Source organism: Haliotis rubra, unplaced genomic scaffold (assembly GCF_003918875.1).
Source record: "Haliotis rubra isolate DU_JTF1 unplaced genomic scaffold, ASM391887v1 Scf42, whole genome shotgun sequence".
Lineage (NCBI taxonomy): Eukaryota > Metazoa > Mollusca > Gastropoda > Lepetellida > Haliotidae > Haliotis > Haliotis rubra.
The window spans coordinates 661,459-686,060 of NW_025767102.1; the positions used below are offsets into that span (position 1 = coordinate 661,459).

At 39.1% G+C, this 24,602-nt stretch overlaps 1 protein-coding gene across 2 annotated transcripts; it reads left to right on the top strand.

Moving 5' to 3' along the window:
- Positions 1–211: 211 nt before the first annotated feature.
- LOC124288559 (probable G-protein coupled receptor 139) lies at positions 212–22,349 on the top strand. 2 transcript variants are annotated; one of them, XM_046725110.1, is made up of 3 exons: positions 212–848; positions 1,139–1,252; positions 19,953–22,349. In XM_046725110.1, the coding sequence occupies exons 2-3, from the start codon at positions 1,179–1,181 to the stop codon at positions 21,121–21,123; spliced, it is 1,245 nt and encodes a 414-aa protein (XP_046581066.1). In that variant the 5' UTR covers positions 212–848; positions 1,139–1,178; the 3' UTR covers positions 21,124–22,349. The 2 variants fall into 2 exon arrangements, with proteins under 2 accessions (XP_046581066.1, XP_046581067.1); XM_046725111.1 differs by lacking the exons at positions 212–848; positions 1,139–1,252 and adding an exon at positions 13,364–13,488.
- Positions 22,350–24,602: the final 2,253 nt, after the last annotated feature.

The following is a 24,602-nucleotide window of genomic DNA, read 5'->3' on the forward strand; positions in this document are numbered from 1 at the left end:
CCTCAGGTCTCTAACATCAAATAACAACCATGGATATTAACAGTTTAATATTTTCACTCCTCGAAACCCATTGCCCTTTGGACAAGAGGCCATAAACGATTCATCAAAAACTTTCTTCATCAACCCTGGCAACGCCAGTAATACAAATCAGCAGATTGGCCTCATTGGCAGCCTGCCTCCCGTGTTTACTGAGCTGATCGGCGAACGCCGGTCCATAGCGTTCGTAGTTGTCAAGAGAGAGGTATGCTTCGGAGGTTCCCTCTGTCGCCGTTATCTCCGCCGTCAATATTCGTAGATGCGGTCGCCAGGCTCCGGCAAATGAGGAGCCGTGTTAGCTCTCAGTCGTTCGGAGACCGACGAAAGGCAAGCATCGATTCATCAAGCTTGTTCCTGGCGCACCTGAAGCTACGCTGGTGTGTCGGTAAAGCGGTACGCCTTCCGAGATTGGCCGTCATCCCTAGTTGCATAGGCTGACAGTTTCAAACTGCCGGTGAAGAGTACTACAGATTCCGTGGTTTCTGGATCTAGAAGGATATAACTTTGTTTCTCATGGAACTTATACTGGTGATCACGGCGTGCAATTAATGTGCTTCGGATTTTTAATTAGGACTGTTTAGTAAATTATTATTTCTTCGGATGAACGTGCGCGGTTAACATTGTTCGCCCCCTTACCCCGAAAAAGCATCACCTTTGACTTGGTTTTTATTGTATGCCAGTTTCTGTGTTCCTGAGAGGATCAACGATGTACTAATTGCAAACGTCTAGACCACTTGGGATTCCTGGAGGGTCGCTCATCACAGATGCGTCAAAACAGTCGCTACACATCCGCAGCATAAAAGACCTGATTGGTAAGATCGACACTTAAAACCTGGTCAGGAACCAATCCAATACTTCTCTTCCACTTTCCACTGGATAAACAGTTCAGAAGGACTTCCAAAGTTAAATTAGATGAAGAAACGAAAGTTTACTCCATCTATAAACTGGAAAACATAAAAATTGTTCATATATCTGAAACAACTGTTGCCCTGTGATGAAACAGACCTACTGAGAAGGACAGTGCCTGGATACACGATATATAGGAGACACGATGGTATTTCTGTGGTGTGAAATAACCAGCACGGCACTGTTCTTCTTCCAGATGTCCTCGATGGCTGGAGCAACCTCATGGTTCCATCTTAATGTACGGAATAGGAGGCTCTAAACCACGAACCGTGGACAGCTCCAGGAAATTCCACCTCTTTATTCTTAACAGGTGAGAAATCATTTTAGGTATATTTGAGTTAGTATGTTCTATGAACAGGACAAAAAGGGGTTAAGCAGATAAACCAAGGAGGACAATATACTTATATTTGTTTGTAATTTGCTCTCAAGGTAGGAAGCATCTATACTGTATTCGTCATACATTCTGGTCACTTGAAATGATATCGGTCATGTTGGGGGATGTCAAATAGGGTTTGACGTGAATTTGAAGATCATTGCAGTTATGTAACCTGCTCGTATGCCCATTTGTGTCTGGCTGCTCATATCAGTTAACATTCATGCGTTTTTCATAATGGTAGCACACTGATATTCTGTGTCTAACACGGATACCCAACTTAGACAGAACCATCAGACTCCAGGTAGACCATTCCTTGTTTGAATCGCTCCATGCTAAGCGCACCGCGCGTAACGTAGGATAAAAAGCATGACAGTCCGGTCATATTAGGTCGAAATGCCTCACCGGGATAATGAAACGTGAGATAAAGGTTTTTAACATATTCGCTACATTGCAAAAAGTGTGCATTTGTGCATATGTTTCATTACTATGGCCGTATTTATGCTTCCTTTTAATATTATCCTCTTAACAAATCATGTTTAGTATCGCAGAATTCTGATGTGAATTCAAGATAAAAACATTTCCATAAAACGAGAAACCTCCAAGAGAGTCCGTTGTATAATTCCGACTTCGCCATGAACATATGTTTATGAACCACCATCACGTCTTTAGTACAAGTAATGACTACATAACAAATGAATCACGTTTAACCATGCATTGTTCGGTTTACAATGAAGCTGTATTCTTCTGAATATTCATATAACTGAATTTTTTTACATTGTGATTTCATAATGTTGGAAATTTGTTCGCAAAATACGTTATCATAGTAGCGGGAAACCAACCAGAAAAAAAGACACTTACAATTGTGACAGCTGAAATAAAGCAACTGTTCACATAGTTCATACGATAGCTTGGTAACTTTATGCACTGAATTATAAAACAAGTCCAAAAAAACAAATCTTTTTATCTGGAAACCGCAATCTGTTAAATGTACCGGCACAAACGATCTGGTAAACATTTCTGATAGGAAGCGATTGAAGCTCCACGAGATTGATCTGTTGTTATTGGCGTTTCCTAATCAGAAAGATTGATCTTGCCAATAACTGTCTCACGCGAAGGTACTCAAATCAGCCACTCGATTCTGTCATAAAAAATCTGGAACACTTGTAGTTTAAAAAATACCTATTGAAAACGTAGTACTGATAATTAATAAGGTACCATCGTGTAGGATAAACGAATACTAGCACCCGCAGAATTTCGTAAACATGTTTTTTCAATATGTAGGATTAAATTCTAGTTAATACTGCTGGAGTGTAATAACTTTGCCTCGATGTAAAACGGATATGTTTGTTGTGGAGCTTTTTAAGTAGAAGTCCATTCAGGACGATACACTATTTATTATGCAGGTCAATGTAAGAGTGAGCGAGTGAGATGTGTTTTACACCGCTTTTAGCACTAATCCAGCAAAATGACAGGGGGGGGAGGGGGAGGAGGGGACACCAGAGATGGGCTTCACACATTGTACCCATGTGTGGACTCGAACCCGGGCCTTCGGCGTTACGTGCGGACGCTTAAACGGTAAGGCTAACCCACCGCCCCGGTCAATGTAAGGTATATATTTAGTTTTCGTCAAATGTTTAGGAGTTTATTTTGTACACGTAATGTTTTAGTAATATCATAAGTTCAAGTAAGGAGTAGAGCATTATTTGGTTCAAGTAGAGTACTAATTTTACGTCAGTGTAGTAGATATGTTTAGTTCACATTAATGTAAGAAGTGTATGCAATTGACGCCATATATAAAAACGGTACTTAGTTCCGCGTCAATGTAAAAGAGCGTGTTTTGTTCTGATCAATCTAATAAGTATTGTTCGTGTCAACGTAAACGAGCAGTTTTAGTTCACGTCGGTGGAAGAATATATATAGCTCATGTAAGAAGTATAATTAGTTCAACAGCAGGAATGTAGGTGAAGTACATTGATTTGTTAAACAGGTTTCACAATATAGGCCCAGTACTATAATTACTGTCGACGTGATGCTAATATTGTCACAAGGAACTGAAAATGTCAATACGGACAACGTTCACACTCAAATGTTTATGACTCCGGTCACGCGTTCTTCTAAATAAAAACCATCTACTTTCGCGGCAGTTACGCCTCGTATGAGACCACGAATAATTCATGACTTGAACTCGCAGTAAAATGGCATCGTCATGGAAATACAGTTTGCGCAGAGTAAACGCCTACACCTTGTTGACAGGCGAGTGCATTCTGATGACATTGTAAATACCAGGGTGATTCCTGTTAGATTCCTACCAGTGACACTGTTGTCCTTAAGGACTTACCGAGAGGAAGGTTTTATTGATATACTTTAGGAAGTGATTGATTTAAAGGAACCCGAACACGTAGACACACTGCAACTATGCAGACCCAACACATGGGTGAATTGAATGTATTTTGTTCACACATCAAGATCACATAAAACGATGACATATCTGTGAAGATCCGGGTTAGAATTGATCTTCAGTAACCAATGCTTGTCGTAAGAGGCGACTAACGGGATCGGATGTTTTAAGAAGGTCATATTCGTGCTGTCTTAGTGCTTAGACGTAAGGCTTGAGATCAGCAAGTGGTTGGAAATATCAAGCGTAACAGTTGAGGAGATGAATTTGCCACATTGTCATGCCATGAAGAAAACCTTCGTACACGTGAAGACCCGGGTTAGAATTGCTCTTCAGTAACCCATGCTTGTCGTAAGAGGCGACTAACTGTATCGGGTGGTCAGGCTCGCTGACTTGGTTGACACATGTCATCGTATCTCAATTCCGTAGATCAATGTTCATGATGTTGATCACTTGATTGTCTTGTCCAGACTCTGCTATTTACAGACCGCCGCCATATTGCTGGAATATAGCTCAGCGCGGCGTTTATCAACAATAAATAAACAAAGATAAAAACAACAAAATCATTTCCATAATGCTAAAACTAGAGTCCATTTGACAAGTTTTGAATTGAGGATTTTATTTAAAGACGCGTGCACATCGTAACTGTGCAAGCCAAATACTCACAGTTCATTTAACACAACAAGATCAAGAATCCACATGAAAGCAATCAAATCCTTTTCATACTCATTAGAAATTGCTGCTACATATGCTTCTCAAAGTTTGCTACGGATAATGTTTTGATAAAGTCATCCAAAAAGTAAAGATTGATATATTCTGGCACACAATGATTGGGTGACCCCTGACGCCTCAATTCCTTGATGAGTGAACGAGGACAGGCAGTCAAGAGAACAACCTGCACGAGATGATTGCACGAGCAGTGCAGCATTGCTATTGAAATTTGCAAAATATTGATGCCCCCGCGGTGTCAAAAACACGTTGTCCAATGCTCAACGAATAAGGCCGATACATCGGCCTGCCTGAAACTTGGTCATCACAACATCACGTTTTGCAAAAGCCATTGCAAAACTCAGTGCGGCTTGAAGTGAGTGAGTGAGTTTAGTTTTACGCCACACTCAGAAATATTCCAGCTAAATGGCGGCGGTTTGTCAATAATCGAATCTGGATCAGACAATCCAGTGTTCATCGATCTGCGCAATTGGGAACCGATGACATGCGTCAACCAATTCAGCGAGATCACGCCAACTGACGACAAAAGCATGTGACACGCCGCTTAGAGTGTTTTGTAGTAGTTTTGTAGTGTCTTCACTCAATATTGTCTTTGGATATTTCAACAAATACACACAATTTGAATCACTTTCAGAGTGATGATCCTCAGGACACTGTCTGTATTACATACGCATTTGTTAACGAATCAGACTTTTATAATTCTTATGCCGAATAGCGTATCCTGCCCCACAGATGGCACCATCACAAACACATGCAAAGTCAGGCGAAGTGATCATCCGAACAAAGGCGGAACGTTTTGGTACAAGTAAAAATATGGAACTGCATCGGACATCATCTTTGTCAAATTTGGAAACGCTATACGTATGTTTACGACAAAACGCTTTGCTGAGCACTTGAATATTGAATTCGTTTTAAACAACTTTTGACCAAAATAGACCAAATGTAAAACAGATCAGGCGGGTTCGTATAACTGTAGTTCAGGAAGGTAATCAGCGAGAACGCACCCTTCTTTTCTATACTTTATACCCAAATAGTCTGTCTGCAAATTTCTCATATACGTGTTTTGGATAAGGATGATCGGTATTTTACATATTGAGTTTTAAGAAACTTTCGATGAGATTTGTTTTCAGTTTTGACTTGCAGGGCCTAGATTTTCGAAGCTCTCTTAGCGCCAAGATAGTCGTAAGTTGATGTTAATGTATGGCACTTACGACTATCTTAGCGCTAAGAGAGCTTCGAAAATCTAGGCCCTGGTCTTTAATTAGATGATGTAACCAAGTGACATCTAAGTTGGCAAAATTGAACTGGGATGTTTTCTGACACAGACTGCAGTGTGTAGAGAATTCGCATGCTTAGTAATTCTATTTGGCACAAATATTCATTGTGAATACAGAATGTCCTCTTTGATAGCAAGAAGGAATGTGATAGATCTTTGATACAGGGATTTGGTCGTACATGTGCGGAGCCCTGCCATATAATCTCTCACGATGCGGACTAGGTTTTGAGCTGGGGAATCCAATATAAATGGAGAATGGAGATCTTTCCTTTAAGGTTTTGGTGTCAAGTCAAAAGTTGATAGTATTGATGCGTCAAATTAACTCACCATATCATGAACACGTATGTAGACAAGCGACATGTGTCACTCTCGTCGAATTGATGTTTTAAAACCAATGCATCAGTTTGTCTATGTCATTAAGAACGTGTTTTAATACACAACGCTGCGCAATTGCCTCGGCGTCCATCATAATTTATGATCTTCTTATATACACTTGAGACATGATTATTAATGATGCGTCCAATGTCTCGTCATATGACTGGGCTTGCTGATATAATGAAGCAAAAAATGAATTCATGATTGTCCGTTCCAATGAAATGCATTGTCCGTTAAATATTTTTTTCAGGATTAACTTGATATGTTAAAAATACCCTTTCATAAAGTTCGAGAAAGTATTATTCATTATGATTTACTTTAACAGAGTCTACAAACAGTTATTTGATTATTTTCAGTTTTCTGACGTATTGAACTTCGTCATCAACTAGTTTTGAAGGATAGTAATACACCCTTCCCCTAAACAAAAGACTTAGGAGCATTCGCTTGTCTATTTTGTCATTTTGCAAACGTAATGAACTACTTTTTCAGATTGCTTACTTTTCACTGATTGCCTTAGCTCCCGGCCTTGTCAGGATGTTGCTGACTTTGACGTTTAGACTAAATTATGTTGTTACTGTCAGCCACGTTATTCCATTTCTAATTAACCGGGGCATCAACTTGCTAAATCCGTGTTACCCTGGCAAGTCATCGACTGATTACGACAACTTGAGATGTCAAAAATGACACATCTAACAACCATACTCAAATTCCTTCGGACGTGTTACCCATTTCTATCAAAATATGGAAAACCCAACTCTGAAAGTCTACTAAATTACTGGTGGCTAAGTATGTTAGTGTCACTATGGTTTGTATTATCATAATACGTCAAAAAATGCCTTTAAATGTGTCGTTGAAGATTGACGTTAAACACACGTGTTAACGATAAAGGGCTCTATATCTTAACATAAAGTGCAAGGCATCTGGCATATTTCGATGTGTGTTACAAAGCTCCTTCATCATCGTGACAAAACGTATAGAAGGAATTTTCCAGTTTTGTGAGTAATGGATGGTCCCATCAGCAATATTTCCTTGCGTTTTTTCGCTTCCTGATTCTGGTAACCTATTTTAGCTCCACGACTTCAACTTTACGACGGTGAAATAAGACCGACCGAGTTAGCTGCCAGATGAGCCTATCCCATCGGGACCAAGGAGTTGTTGGATTGATGGAATTCAAAAGGTGTACAAACCACGGGGGAAATTTCTGTCAATAAGGCTTTGCAGTAAATATCGCTCAGACGAGGTAATGGTCACTTATACACAAGGATATTTCTCTGCCCTGGTTTAATTGCCCCTTTATTACGTCAGGTCTACAACACACACGTTCTTGCGCCCAGAAAACACACTCAGGTTAGGACCCGGCATTTCTCTGAAGTCGTGCACTTCCTGCGGCACAATTGTCGAAGGCAGACCAATGAAGAACGGAACATTTACTCCGAGACCTTAAGAACTTCGCAATCACGTCTTCATACATTCTTTACTTTTATTTATGCCATAATTCATGTTATTCAAATTGATACACCAGCATGTTCCTTCGACAGTTCTACAAGTCTACAAGTCATTGTTTAACGTGTTCGTAGATTCCCACTGGTGTGGTTGTGATCATAGTTCCAGATGCTTCAAAGAGTAAGAATTATTATTATAGTATTATTATTATAGTATTATTATTATATTATTATTATTATAGTATATTTATATAGCGCACATATCCACGCAACTGGTGCATGCTCAAGGCGCTGGTATTTTTCCCTCGATCATTGGATGTCAATCTCAACGGCACATCGTATTATCAATCTCAACTCCCTGGGGAGTATACAACTCTTGCTGCCACTAGTCGCACCGAGTTATTGTGGCTTTCTCATCCTAACGAGGTACCCATTCACAGTTGGGTGGACTGGGACACATAGTCACAGTACTTTGTCCAAGTTTACTGCACGTTGCTGTACCCGCAACTAGGTTACCATCTGGTCATATACCAACGGATTCGTGGGTTCTTTTAAGTGCACAGGGTTGTGTACTGTACACTAGGGGTTGTCACAACACTGAAAGAGTCTGCACACAAAGTTGACTCCAAGGTTTTTACACCCGGTCACAGGTGGGCTCGATCCCGACACCTCAACGTCGCTGGATCACTAGCCTGGCGCCTTAGCCAGCTCGCCCACTCTTCTTCAAAGAGTAAGAAGAAAGGAACCTAGGAAAGGTGTTTATACAGAAGCATATCCACGCGCATACATATACATAGACAAGTTGTTTGAAAGGCATTAATTATAAGTTACAACTTCGACAATTGAATATTTGACTTCGGCATTGAGTACCGTTATAGAGACAATAAAACAATTGCAGTATTGGGATTCTGTAATTCCTGGCCATATAGCTTTGCTAATACCGCATTAGTGAACAGTCGGTTACATACTCAAACAGACTAACGAATAAGTACATCGTGCACTGGAATACTGAATGGTTCAATGAAAAAGCGCTTTGATCTTGTTCAGAGCATAAACAGTTTATTGAATAACTATGAGGGTTCCAGCTTCAAAGGGGCTAACAAAAGAACAGAATGTAGTTGTGTAGGTCTTTTCAAAACGAATAGTTCATAGCATTTGCGTTTTACTTACAATAAGTGAATTGTGTTTACGCCCTTTTGATCAGTATCTCGGTCATATCACGAGGTGTCAGCTTGAAGTGGAAGAAAAGCCCCAAGTGATGCAGGTCTCAGACAGTTACTCATTATATGGATCCATGAGCACGGGCATGGTGCCGACAAAGCAGTTTTACTTATGAATGTGAAGTTAAGACCAACCTCTAATCAAATGCCTGTGTGCCCCTGCTTAGGACAAGTCGTGCCACTAGAGATGGCGAATGAGTTAAATCTGCTTTGAACATCACTTCAGTCACATCAACATGTGTCAGTTCAGGGATGGAGGAAACGACAAAGAGATTTGGGGCTTAACTGTTTTCCACTTATGTGAAGGGGTAGCCTAATGGTGAAAGCGTCCGTTCATCACGCTGAAGATGCGGGTTATATTTCACACATGTGTGAAGCCCGTGTTTAGTTCCCCAGTTGAAAGCTGCGTAAGACCTCACTCACTCACTCACTCACTCACTCACTCACTCATGTGAAACCCATGAGGATGGCTTTGGTGCTGACAAACCATAGATCACAAATCAGCTACTGGAAGTTTCAACCAAAAGCCATGAATCCTGGCACGCCTAGGGGATGTAACTCATCATAGTGAATTCTAACACCTTAAAGGACTGACCCGCCCTCACCTTCACCCGACCTAAATCTACATCTTAGTCTTTATGATAGATTATTTTATACAAAAGTATACTAGTATATTTTTCATTGTGATTATCAATGACAACGTGCCTTAGGGGGAAATTCACTCAACAAAGCAAGTTAATACACTAATAGATTCTTCTTAATAGACCAACTTGACAAATAAGGCATCACTTCTTGGAACTTTGGAATCGATGTAAATGCACCCTAATTAACCTGTTTCCTTGTTGGTAACAAACCCAACATTTATTTTTCATAAGTACAGTTCGATCAAATGTTTCAAGTCTCCGTACAAAAGGCGTACCATTCCTTCCTTTATATTGACCATGTACAACACCTGCCATGGGCTATATGCAATCGGCTATCCGAGGTGAGCAATATAAACGTGTATAACAATGCCCTTAAAGGAGATCAAAACAGATTATAAATAATTGCCTTTTTACAGTTCAACATCAGTACATTGCCTGTTGTGTGGACTTTCGTTTTCTTAGAAGGCAAAAAAGGCCTGTTTCATCAATTTGTGTAACTTAGAAAACCCACAGTGTTGACAGTAGAATCGTTACGAATGGTTGAACTGGTTCATGTTGTGGTTCAGTCAATGAAAGCACAATGCAGGGAGATATGCTGGTACCTGTAATATCTGCTACACAGATGTTCTTCAAGGAGCTTCGGGAGGTTTGATAGCCTGAAGCACCGCACTTCACAGTGTACACTGCATTCTTTAGACGTGCTAGCATCCCGCCCTGACAATTTCTCAATGTAATGCTCATCAGATACACCAACCAAGCATGTGAGCGACCAAATATTCATCTCATCTTAAGGTAATAACTTAGTTAAAGATATGTTCGTGAAGTATTTCAGAAAGGTTGCCAAACGTCGCAGAAAATCACCTGAAATACTGCAGTTAATGTCAAATACACCATTAACACGATTGTGCTTGAGTAATATACTGTCTTACACTTGTGGAATCCACAACGTTAGCTTAGAAATATTCATCTCACATTAAGGTAATATCTCACTTTTTTACATGTTCATGACGTAATTCAGTTCGGAAAGGTTGCCAAACCTCACAGTAAAGCACCTGAGTATCTACTTTACATTGAATGCACCATTAACTCATCGTAATTGAGTGATATGCTCAATTTTGCAATTTTCTAAGAGCACCTAGGTGCCATGTTATGCGGTTTCTGTGTCGTACACGGAACGCATTACCGCAGCTGGTGAAATATGAGTTGAGCTGTGATCAAAGAATGAACTGTGGAGGCCAATCACCAAGCAATGGGGCTCATGCAGCTGTCTTGACACCGAAAAAATGCCTGTAGTGGATGTGTATGTGTAAATATATTTCGCTTGGTCGTTACAAGGCTTGTAAGGGAACGTGGATGACATACTTGTCTCAGGCGCCGCAATTATATTTTAGAGTCGTGTCCCTTAGATGAGGCAGAAACATGTGATTGTGGGTTATAATCTAAGATTTGTCTTGATTATGTTCCTAGGTTTATTTTCACCATAGTTGTGTCCGTTGGTTTCACGAAAGTGGTAGCTATACGGCCAAGATATAACTAGTATATTACCCAAACTGAGATAAACACGTTATCACAATTATGAGGCATGTGGTTGTAGCCTTCACTAACTGTTTTAATATTTTTATCCTAACATTCAAGCACAGGGGATGTGCACAGTCTAGTCACCAACCACTTAATCTTTAAATCTGGGTTTACTTTTTTCGGCGAATAAGTAATCCTTTTTACGAAATTAAACTTTCTCAACAAATTGAAAATTCACTGCCACGACTTTGAACTGAATGCACTCGGTTGAGAGTAAAATACCCTGAAGTCAATATTTCCCATTTCGGTGTTGCGGTCAATTTACTTTAGGACACTTTAACACTGGTTTCATATCTTTTATTGACCTTTATTGATTAAATGTTCGACTGTTCTACAAGGTAACACGCGTGACAATTAAGCAGAGAGTAACGTTTTATTTGCCGAGGTTTAATGAGATTCTTGTAATGGTGTATCCTCAAACGTCTTCCATGTGTGTCGTTCATTGATTAAACACTGTCAGATCTTTATTACTTGATGTCCTTGCCACAAAACGCTGCAATTCCAAACCTTGTTTCAGACTGCGTATATGTCGATTGCGACACTGCGCACAACAACAAAAATTATTAGACTCCCCGTACACTGATGTCAATATAGTTACAGTTACAGCCAAATTTGGAACCAGTGCAAAATTTAGCCAATCCTATAATTCCACATACATTTTATAAATATTTGCATTGTGCAAAGCTGTTTTACTTTATTTTTATTTTAATTATTTTTTTTTCTGTATATTTTCAGTAATATATTTCAGTATATATGAACTTATCTAGTGGAAAATAAATCAGAATATTGTGGCTCCCCTTTCTGGACACGTTTCCAAATGGATGGTTCGTTATCATTGTGTAACGTACCAATTTCTTTTATTATAAATCTATTCCAGTTATAGTAAACGCGATGCAACATTACAAAATTTAGTTACATCTAAATGTGACGCTCGTCTGTCAGCATTGTACAACATTCAACATTCGTACAGCCATGTATAAGCAAAACGTGACTAGAAGATACCAACTCCAGAGAATAACAATTCTCGGTTACCCAACTAAATATATTCTTTTCGAAATTAAAGGCAAGAAAGTGAAAATAGTGTGAAAATCAGCAATGACGCCGGGTGTTGATAAAAAGGAGTAAATCGGTCGTTATCTCCGTTAGTTCGTTACAAGCGTGTTCGTTATAGACGTCGTTTATCTTTAACCTCAATGTTTTGTACGTTTGTCTTTCGCAAATACATTGCTTTATGTGTCTTTCGCAAATACATTGCTTTATGTGTCTTTCGCAAATACATTGCTTTATGTGTCTTTCGCAAATACATTGCTTTATGTGTCTTTCGCAAATACATTGCTTTATGTGTCTTTCGCAAATACATTGCTTTATGTCACATGTCTTTCGCAAATACATTGCTTTCTGTGTCTTTCGCAAATACATTGCTTTATGTGTCTTTCGAAAATACATTGCTTTATGTCACATGTCTTTAGCAAATACATTGCTTTATGTGTCTTTCGCAAATACATGGCTTTATGTGTCTCACATTGCTTTATGTCAAATACATTGCTTTACATGCTTTATGTGTCTTTCGCAAATACATTGCTTTATGTGTCTTTCGAAAATACATTGCTTTATGTCACATGTCTTTCGCAAATACATTGCTTTATGTGTCTTTCGCAAATACATTGCTTTATGTGTCTTTCGCAAATACATTGCTTTATGCCACATGTCTTTCGCAAATACATTGCTTTATGTCACATGTCTTTCGCAAATACATTGCTTTATGTGTCTTTCGCAAATACATTGCTTTATGTCACATGTCTTTCCCGAATACATTGCTTTATGTCATATGTCTTTCGCAAATACATTGCTTTATGTCACATGTCGTTCACAAATACATTGCTTTATGTCACATGTCTTTCGCAAATACATTGCTTTATGTGTTTTTCGCAAATACATTGCTTTATGTTTCTTTCGCAAATACATGGCTTTATGTCACATGTCTTTCGCAAATACATTGCTTTATATCACATGTCTTTCGCAAATACATTGCTTTATACCACATGTCTTTCGCAAATACAAAGACAAACGTACAAAAGTGCCGTTAAAGACGAACGACGTTTATTACGAACACGCTTGCAACGAAGTAATGGATATAACTTTTATAATATCACTTTTTTATCCCTGACACTTTTTAAAATTATTTGTATGATTTTAAGCAACTGAAGAACAGTTTAAAGAATCGCATTGGTTCTTAAATGGAAGATGGTGTCAATAACGACAACCACAAAATTCCTCACTTCAGTCGCGATAACGGTGAAAGAACCCCGTGTTGCAATCATGGTGTGACTCTTTGACGATCTTTACTTAACAGGAACCTGCCTATTTGCGAACTTTGTCGAGTACGGTCTGTTTAACCAGATGTGCAACATGCGACTAGTGGCGTTCTTCGATCTTAAGTATTCCATCGAAAGCCCAATGGTATTTAGGAGATGGGAGTTTCAAGAAGACGACTGGGGCACGCGACAATAGGTAATCTGAAATATATTTACTTTACTCCACTTAAATTGGATTAGTTACCCCAAGGCGGATACTTCGAATGCGTTGAGTGTCAAAGCCATGTTGTCGATCGATACGTTTCAATTCCTGTATGTACAAAGTTTTAATGACGAGGGTATTCACCTGTCTTATTTCTTGACCACAATGTCTATTTTCGATTTTCTTATTCAAATTACAGCGGTCGCTGAAATGAAAGACAATATCACATTTTCACAGGAACAGGTCTAGTTTTTTCCTACACATTTTAAATGGAGAAATTCTACACAGTTCATCTAAGATGCCTTTAGCTCTATTCCAACGCTCACAACTATCGTGCTTATTTGTCACACTGCTGGACAAGCCTAAGGGAGATTTGAGCAATTCCGTGGCTATTTCGTCAATTTGGTTCTGTCTTTGAGCCAACATGTTGCGAAACGAATTTGTCAATGCTTCAATGCACTTAATATATTTAAGTGTATAATAAGTGTTACATAAATAAAATTTGTACATCTTCAAATATAAAGATCGCATTATACATGTGTAATATCGTGAAGATATCGTTAATATCTGGATAATTGGCTCTTACATCATTTCGAGATACAATACCGAATTTGGTATGTTGCAAATGTTTTACCAACAGTTCGGCAATCCGAGCAAGGAAGGCAAGAAATATACTCTAAAGGTATCGCGAACAACCGTTATGATCACCTTTTTTTAAGGTGACTCTGCTTTTATGAAAAATGTCTCATGGATGGCGGAATGGTTCAGATACGTGTATTTAGATGTTAGCGCGGTTCATCGCAAATAATTGAATTGATTTCAGCCAATCAGAATCTGATATTCACTGATTAAATAGGATAATCATTCCGATATATTTATACACTGATCCTTACATAGATGAACACGTTCACATGTGCATATGCACGGATTCCTATGTACTGATACTTCATCTACATACGCACTTACACACTGATCCTTAAATGTATTTATAAACTGTTAATTATATGCATGTTCAAATCTTTGAAGGGCATTTAGAAGCATATGAAAAGCAAGATTTTATGGATGTCAACTTCTTTATTGTGAATTACACGACGTTTCGGAGTGTATGCTTGCTCCTTCCTTGCTCCTATACATGTTATACATTGTTCGTTCTGAAATTTCACACTGTCCCTTATATACACCCTTATATGACCGTTTTTGTTTGTTGTCTACTGGGGGTGGTGGTATTTTTTAAATATTTTTTATATTTTTGTTGTTGTCTTGTGTGGGGGAAGGGGGAAGAGGATTGGGTTTTTTTCTGTTGTTTTTTTTGCTTGTTTGGTTTGGTTTGTTTTGTTTTGGTTTGGTTTGGAGTTCTTTGGGTGGGGAGGCGGTTCGTTTCGTGGGTTTCTTTTGTTTTGTTTGGGGGTTGTTTTGATTTTTTGGGGGTTTGTTTTTGTTTGCTGTTTTTGTTTGTTTTTTGTTTTGTTTTTGTTGTTTTTGTTTTGGGGGTGGGATGGGAGGGAGCTGTTGTTGTCGGGAGTGTTTTATCCTACCTTACGTTCATTTACAGTGGTTGAATATTCTGAAAAGTAAATATAAAAAGTATTATAATGGACTGAAAACTGTTTCACTTCATACATACAGTAATTACTACTTGTTTGCTTTTTGTGTAACGCCGAACTCAGAAATGAGTGGCGGTCGGCACATATCAAATCTACACCCGATAATCGTGTGAGCAAGGTGAGCAACGAAGGGTTACAAAGAAACGTCGTCAAGAGGCTGACCAATGCATTTGCTCGCCTATGACAGCCTGCTTAGATGTTCGGTATTGTTATATCCCCACGGCGCCATCTCGTCACAAACATCTTTGAATAGGAGCATGGTTATTGTGTTATAACACTGTTGATTAATCGAAAATTAACTAATACAGCGCTATTTTAAAGCAGGACAAAATAACGACTATTTCGTCTAGGCAGCTCTCTTAATAACTCCAGAGACAATCTCTCGAGCTGTACAACGATCATCACATCCCTTTATACTGTACCCAAATGAACGAATATTGTATGTTGCTGATGAGCCCTCCCAGAATCAATAGGTGGAGAGCAGTTCAAGTGTTCGACAGTAATATTCGCATTTATGATAACATCATCGTTCCTGTCTTCAGCCATTGCGCAAATGTATTGTCCATAAAACCAATGGCAGCGGACACAACAACACTTAAAAGCAAACGGAATTGAACACAGCATCAATATCATCATTAAATCATCAATGATGGATGACAGCTGCAACTCCGGGAAATGTCCTATCGACATTCTTCCATTACGCCGAACAGATGGAATTTTTGCTATGTAATAAACACGCCTTGGGGGCCGTGGTGATTCATTTCAGCGGAGTGTCTGTGTTAGAAACTCTTGTTTAGTCCAGTCCAGTCGCCAATACTAGTATGTGGATAACGTCGTTGGTATTGCTTGATACAAGCTCTACCCTTTGCCATCAACTACCACACTGAACTTACCTTGTCTAGTTAGCTATCTCTTGAGCTAGTTACATGTAGTTGAGTGTTGTCCTTAAAATTACGAACACAATCTACATTGTGAATACACAATGTCATTTAGAAAGTCGCCAAATGTAACATTTGCTATATTTGGGATTACAGTTTCTTAGTAAAGTACAGATTCTAGTATTTTTGTTGGGTAAAGTCCTCAGAATCAGGCACCTAATCGCCGGCACACAAAGTAAGCCGTCTAATCAACTCAGACACCAACTCACCCACCGCGACGTCCACATCAATGACAACTGGTTCTCTAGACCACGGACTTTGGGTACCCCTCTGATGAGTGTAGGCAGCGGTGGCTGAGCGGGTTGTTTGCTGGCGATTAGGTGCCTGACTCTGAGGATGTGGGTTTGGGACTCAACCCAACAAAAGTACTAGAGTCTGTATTTCACTAAGAAAGTGTAATCCCAAAGATGACATATGTTACAATCTAAATTGTCCCCGAAAAGAACCAGCCTTGCAAAAATCCCGCTTATAATTTTGTACCTGCCGTAAGGCCTTTACAAAGGAGGAGGAATAAATTCTTGTAAACTCGTAGAACACTCGTTAACTGAACATGAGCATGTTTGTTTAAAAGCGTTGGTATTTGTTTAAGGCACATACTACTTCGAACCAAATGTAGAAAAATGGAGGAGGACATGAAGGATGCCACGCACTTATGGGCAAAGATCGAGAAATAATATCCTCAAGGCGTTGTACAGTGTGACAAATCTATATTCTACCTCACATTACTTCTACGAGTCCATGGAATTACCAGTAACGATTCAAAGTAGATTCCTCACTTCAAACTCCGAATATTGATTCTGCAAAGTTAATGTTTACATGTTCTTACATAATCGTACAAGAAGCCATTAGTTTTTCAGTGTTCCCAATCACGCAGTTTTAACATCAAGTTGCACCAGACCACCAAAGAACCACCAAAAGCACTCCACTAGTCACTTGGCGATATTGTATTTCTCCAAAGATCACACAAAATGCATAAACCATGTTAACCAGTAATCGATGTTTTTCATTGACTTTCTTAAGACTGGGAAGAAGCAGGAGGTATTTGAGTGGATATTGGGAGCGCCAAGGGTTGTGAAGACAAAGAGTTTGTTTTCCTCAGCAAATAGAGCAAAACTCTGTATCAGTACGAGACTGTGTATCGGTACACTTCAACTGTTATCCGACTTCGAGTTACAATAATAAATGTGTGTCTTGCACGAGACAATGCCTTCAAACTAACCTTTCAATGATTAAAAGCATTTTGGTGTCAGGGCTACCTGACTGGCTGCGGCCATGACTTGGAGTAGGTGTTTGTATTGCCACGGACTTGTTCAGATGAAATGGAACCTGTAGTATCCCTTGCCGGTCGATTCCTGCGCCTAATCACGTCTATACAAATTGTTTTTAATAAATATACCAAAAACGTGCTCTACAAGCTTTGGGAATTTGAAATGATTCACTCGTTTTCGTCACTTATGAAGTATTGCTTAAAGTAGCATTTAGCTTTGTTAGACCTGATTGGCAACAGCACGTTCTCGGGCAATCAATGTCAGAGAGCACTATTGTTCATGAATCGTTTTGTGAAAATGGATGTGATATATCCCTTTGATGTATTTATGATTATAAATACATGGTGCACTTTAGCAATATAGTATTTCTCTAACGGCTTTGCATTTGAGGATACTTCCTTGATTTGCTGTCTCCATGAAAAAAGCTTTCTTGTTTAACACGACTTTTAAAAACATCTGTTACGGCACTCTGTGGTTTTGACGATGCATTTTGTTTGTAAAGAATGCACAGTTTGTTTGTTTGTTTGTTCGTTAACAATTGACTACGGTACATACTCTGTACATCCGTGGTTTTGTTGTTGCCTTAGCCATATTTATTCTACCATAGGAGTTTCAGTGTTGCTGGAACTATGCCTCTACATTGTATTGTTATGTATATTACCATGATTCATATTTTTCAACATGGTTATTAACCTGGCTGGGATATGATTTGATTGATTGCTTATTGTTCAACACCGCACTCAGAAGTAGTCCTGTGACATGGCGGCTGTCTGTAAATAATCGATTCTGGACCAGACAGTCTGGTGATTGACATCTCAAGGACCGATCTGCGCAGCTGGTGTACAATGATATACATCCACAACCCGATCACATTAGTCAACTCGTACGACAACGTTGGTTGTTTAATACCAATTCTTCACGAGTCACCGAGATATGACCATGATGGAACATATATATGTATGTTCTGCAACAAAAATACAGGTCAGCCAGTGAAAAAGCAAACAGTAGAATATATTCAGAAGCCTTTCCACATCAATAACATATGTCTGCTTAAACAATTTGACTGTACACTTCCGGCTGAATCGTGAGCATATGTTCATGAATCACTACCAAGTAGTGATGATGATGATGATGCCCCAGGTGGTCTCGAATAGGTGAGCGTATCTTGTCCCACCGGTGGCACCCAGCAAAAGCAAAGGCATTTGTTCACCAAAACATAACGGGACAAAACATTCTTGTTAAACACGTACTCTGTGGATTGCTATACATGTTTGGCGCAAATATCCCTATGTCATTGCCTGAGGTCACTTTGGGGAAGCCTTAAGGTTAATGAACTTGCTTGTCTCATGGAAGACCTGGGTTCGATTCCAAACATGGGTGCATTGTGTGAAGCCCGTTTCTGGTGTCCACTGCCGTGATGTTGCTGGAATATTGCTTAAAGCGGCGTAAAACCGTACCCACTCACTAAGGGATGAACCGGTCGAAAAAAGAAATAAATAGAGTAAAATTATCATAATGAAAATACGGAAATACACCTTTATGGAGAAAAATGTTTGCAGTTGTCGATGTTTCGATGTCGATTCTTTCATCGATATTAAGCTTGGGTGTAAAAGTGTGAGAATAAACAACGAAGCGAATTCACGACTCATCGTCATGTGCATGTATTATTAGAGATGTGAAATAAGATACTATCATTGTGGTTGTAAAAATGTATCATGATTATTTGGGGTCAAATGCTAGATTGGTAGGTTAAATATGAATATGAAAATGAAACATTCATGATTACCTTTACCACTTGCAAGTGTTCTGAGCGTTTATATGGGTTCAATGTGTGAAACCCATTTCTGGTGTCCCCCCGCCGTGATATTGCTGGAATATTGCTAAAAGCGGCGTAAAAATAAACTCACTCAATCACTCTGAGCGTTTATCGTGGGACCGCTGAAAACGAACATGCACATCGTTTGGATGCAAACAATTTTGGGGGTCAGCAAAACAAAGACTTGACTGATTCAGTTGACTTGAAATGAATTTGAAAATGTTTTTACAGTTGCCGCCGATATGGCAGGGTGTACTAACCTTATTAAGACTCCTTGGTATCATGGTGATCTTTAAGTGTGGTAAAGTCTCACTTCTATAATGAAATCTTTCGATTATAGATAAGAACATGTAACTGCTACATAGGAGCAAGCCAAATGATAAATGACTTTGCCTCTAATGCTTGATACACAGGTTCTGTTATCCCACTGACTACGCTGATTGCCGAACTCGTGTCTGGGCACTTTTTGCGATACTGTAATCTTGAAATAAGCGAGAGTGAAATTAATGTGTGCTTTCGTTCACTTATCACTCATGATAAAAGATTTCACTTCTTAACTCTTGGGACCCGTGACAATCCGAGTTACAACTGGTCTTCAGCAACCCACGCTAAGAGGCGACTAAGGCTTATTTGGTTGATGTCATCGTGTCCCATTTACGCAGATCTATGCTCATGATATCAATCACTGGATTGTCTGGTCCAGACTCGGGTTATTTACACAGCCATAACTTATACATTGTAGCTGGGATATTGCTGAGTGCGCCGTTAAAAAGCACATAAATCAAATCAATATCTTAACTGTTGATAAAATTTGATCACGTGTATGTTGCAGAAGCCAGAGTGACCTGACCCTTGACCTGATGACGGTCTCACGTGAGGGATCGGAGGTGTTCGGCGCCGAGATGCAGGAGCGTGTCAATCAGAGCGTTGTATACAGTGGTATACGGGAGAGCGATGGGTACGAGAACTTCTACGTACAAGCCCGCTTTGTAACGGGGCTGATATGCTATCCCATCGTGTGTGCATTTGGATTGGTTGGAAATGTTCTCAGTATTATCGTCATGTGCCAGAAACAAATGACGTCATCAACAAATGTGTACCTTCTCGCCTTAGCTATTTCTGATTGTATCAAACTCATCAGTGACTTTCTATACTTTATGGTGATTTTGTTATTGGAAATCGACTTCCCCAGAGGAAACAGGGCGTTTGGGTTTTTATATCCCTACGCGCACTATATTTTTAACTCATCGCTGTGTATATCGGCGTGGCTGACAGTGTCTGTGGCGGTGGAGCGATACATTTATGTCTGTCACCCGACCAAAGTGAAGCACTACTGTGGTATATCACGAGCCAGGACTATTTCCACGTCAGTGTTCCTCATCATGAGTCTTCTGGCTATTCCATACGCCATGCGTTACCGGACAGTCGAGCAATACAACAATACGACATCCCACCATTACTACGATCTACAGGTATCCGACCTGTGGATGAACGATACATTTTCAACGACGTATATATGGCTCCAGAACTTTCTGCGTTCAATCATACCGTTATGTATTCTCATAATCCTTAACACTTGTATTATCTACGGAATGAGACGATGCCGGATCGGCAGGTCAAAGTCGAGCAGACGACACCGCATCACCGTCATGTTGATTGTCGTCATCATCGTGTTTCTCGTCTGCATCACCCCGGATGCCATCATGTCGACATTCTTCGGCATCGGATATTATGAAGAGAAGTTCCTGCAACGAGGCGTCAGGGAGATCACGGACTTGCTACTTCTTGTCAATTCGGCTTGTAATTTTATCATTTATTGCATATTTAACACCATATTTTGGAGGAACTTTGTGTATTTATTCTGTAGACCTTGTTGTGGTCCAACAGTTCAAATGGAAGAGTCACAAATACGACGGTTGTCACTGGTGGGTCGACCACGCCCATCCTTGCACGTGCGAATAGGAAGCCGGAAGTTCAAAGACGGTCTTCTGTCAGAAGTCTGACACCTGTGAAATACACGTCAGTGGATCATTCTTCCGGTTGTTTATGATCATGTTTACTGAACATGACAGCACATAGCCAACAAACTAGCTGTTGTCAGGATTGGCCAACGATTTGTGCTGAGTAATCTGTGTGTGATCAGGGTATGTCTACCTGAACTTCACGAAACGGTGATCTAGTGTTGATGCAATGTCAGCGTATGAATGCTTTACGTGAGACCAACCACAAAGAAATCTCCGAGTGGCAATTTTATGAACCAATGTCGTGACTTCGCTATTGCTCAACGATCGTACTTCCTACTTGAGATTGATTTCACGTCGTTTGTTCAAAAGTAATTCCCTTGATAATTTCAATGTTTTTCTTTACACTGAAGCGTTGAGCCGAGCAACATACACATACGAAACTGTTTGTTGTGAGGATGTGTGTCCCTGTTGCACAGACCAAGCTGCTCAACAATCTCAGACCATTCATTCTATGTGTGATACAGCAACTGTGATACACCCTCGAAAGTTTACATTTTATATGAAATTTGTATATATTGTTCCGGGCTTCTTTGTACATGTCATGTTGGATGTCATCCCCCACTGCCTACGGAATGTTTATGGCGTCTTCACTTGGGCATGTCTTACCTGCTACGATTTATAACCGCTCAATAATCAGTTATCAACTGGTTATGTGAATTTGATGGTGCACTATGTATTTTAAGGGAACCATAAATATAACACTATCTAACGAATCGGTATTTCATGGAATTCTTCCATGAAATTGGACGTACATCCTCTAGTAATGCTACCTCCAAAATGAACCAATAGCATTGAAGACCCCTCACAATGCATAAGCTCATTGGTTGATTTTGGAGGTACAATCATTTTGCTGTGCTCAAATGAACGTGGGCGTTATTTTGTTGATAGGAAAATATCGTTTGAAAATCGAAGCTCGACTAAAAAATTCTTGATGTTTGTAACATTCCTGTAACTAAAACGCATCATTTCATCTTCACGTATCCATTAATCATTCAATAACTCTAACAACTGGAAAGAAGTCATGGATTCATTTGTAATGGCTCATTGTACCTGAGACTGCTGCTTAGCTTATGTATTTGTTTTCTACTGACGCTTGCCTTAGTGCTGTACTGCCTGTGTTACAGGGGACAATCAAAACTCTTGTTAAGGGAAGTGTACCATATGTTCATTCTTGTGTAAATAAACTGATATTGTCAACGTTTAAAGGTTACGTTGTTGTTCAAGTTTGCGTTGGCATGTCGACGTTTAGAACATCGTATACTCGTAATTAAGAACTTTGGAAACATAAGCTAGAGCATAGCTATATTAAAACGGATAGATTGCAACAAACAGCATATATTACGTCAGTAGTTAGACCGTACTTGTTCAGTTAATTTTCATGTTTCGCTACAATCGTCATTCAGCTTCGGCTATTGGCGATATTACAAATCTCTTCTGACAAAATTTCTTGTAGATCAAATATGTTGTTATTACAAAGCGCATACATGTGGTCTCACCTTAGGCAAGTGAAAAAAATGGGTACCTGGTGAATTAAGTCGTGAGACTATTAACCATCTAGCGCCTAACAAGCAGCTTGGGTTATCCGGGGTAATAATGATCAGATTGTGAGCAAAACAAATAAGTTCTTAAATGTTTAAACAACTTTTCATAAGTCTGCAATTGTATGTGGATGACCAAAGTCGCCATATACTAGTTGTTGTATGTCTTGTTTGACTCCTCTATATGACGGCGGTCTGTAAATAATCGAGTATGGTCCAAACAATCCAGTGATTGACATAGTGAACATCAGTCTACACAATTATGAAGCCTAACGGCGAGCAATAAACGTTAGCCATTGAAGACCATATCATGTCATATTAATTGGAAACTGTTGTATAACTGTATATAACTTATACCTACACGTTTGAGTTAGTGTTTTTACAATGATTTAACTGGCAATCCACTCGTTAAATTGTTTTATATCTACTGAGAAACAGATATTTACATTTACTGTAGAAACATTTATTCTGTTCGGTGACATATTAAGTCTTACGCTAATATGAATCAATTAAACCTACCACAAATTCGAATCCATATCGTCAAACATTTATATATATATACATGTTTTCAAGACCAAAATACATAAGAGAATAGAGGCCCATATATATATATACGACGTAAACAAACTAAATGTTTTCACGACCAAAATACATAAGAGAATAGAGGCCCAAAAGAGAATGCTCTTTTCTCAATGTATACTTAGGAAATCACATCATTTTAACCGCTGTTTTGCCTTTTACACCCAACATAATCTGTTTTGGCATATAATGTACACTGACAATTCTGTGGTTTCGACTTTGTTTATAAACTATAACGTCTCGGCGGTGTAATCATTTTGTTTGACGTCATACCACTTTGTTATATAGAGATTGTAAGTATACACAGACGGAGTGTTGTTAATTACATAAACAGACAAACCGATAGCTTCAAAGCCCATTGACAAAAATAGATCAAGTTTTCTTTAAATGAGTGATTAAAAGTTGAAATTGGGAATTATCTAAGTAATTGTTCACGTCTCTTGTACTTTCACCGCGATCTCGCAAAACGTGTAGAAAGCAATCTTTAGAACTGCTATGACCATGTCACTCTTAGCTGGATTATAGGAATTACATTCCCCTCCACTGCAATTTAGCTTTGTCAGAGCAGACAGTCATTAAGGACTTAAATACGAAGCCAAATGGCGCCACTTTGGAGGCATGAAATATTATTTTTAAAAGTTATTCCAATTCTTTGCTTATCTTCTTCGAATTTTTCTGGGGTTTTCTTTTTCATGTTAGTTTTATATTTTCGATTATTGTTTCGTTATTTCAGGTTTGTTAAAAAATCTACGTTTTGGTTTCTGACTCATTGCTTCCATTATTACTTCGTTATTTCAATTTTGTTTTTCAAAATTTCGAGTTCTTTCGCGTTACTTCGATTATTTTCTCATTATCTGAAGTTTCTTTCCACAACTCGGAAATTTGGAGACAAATTATTGAAATAACAAGAAATTGTGGTCATAAAAATACCTTATGCTACCAAATAACAGCGACCAAACCCTTTTCCACATCCGTAATTAATAAAAATCTGCTCAAAGAAGAGTCGATTGTAGAATTCCAACCATATCACGAGCACGTGTTTATGGATCAATATCAAAATAGTGATGATGCCAGGTGTATGAAAAGGTAGGCGTATCCTGGCAACTGTCATAAACACACTCAATGGCTAGTCAGTTTCTCACCTGAAACACAACGGGAATGTCAAAATAGGGAAATGTATTGGACAGCATTCTGGTCACTGGTAGGTCAAATGTTTAAACTTCCTCCACGTGTCCACTTTAAAACTTTGTGAAGGCTTAACTGCGGTCTTCAGTGATACAGCTGAGTAAGAGCCGTATGAGGTTCTTTGATATCTTGGTAGAAACAGCATACTCGATTGTA

Excerpts from the sequence above, each read along its gene's own strand:
- LOC124288559 (XM_046725110.1), top strand. The coding sequence starts at position 1,179 with ATGTACGGAATAGGAGGCTCTAAACCACGAACCGTGGACAGCTCCAGG. Across the intron at positions 1,253-19,952 it reads CACCTCTTTATTCTTAACAG|AAGCCAGAGTGACCTGACCC; the intron begins GTGAGAAATCAT and ends TGTATGTTGCAG.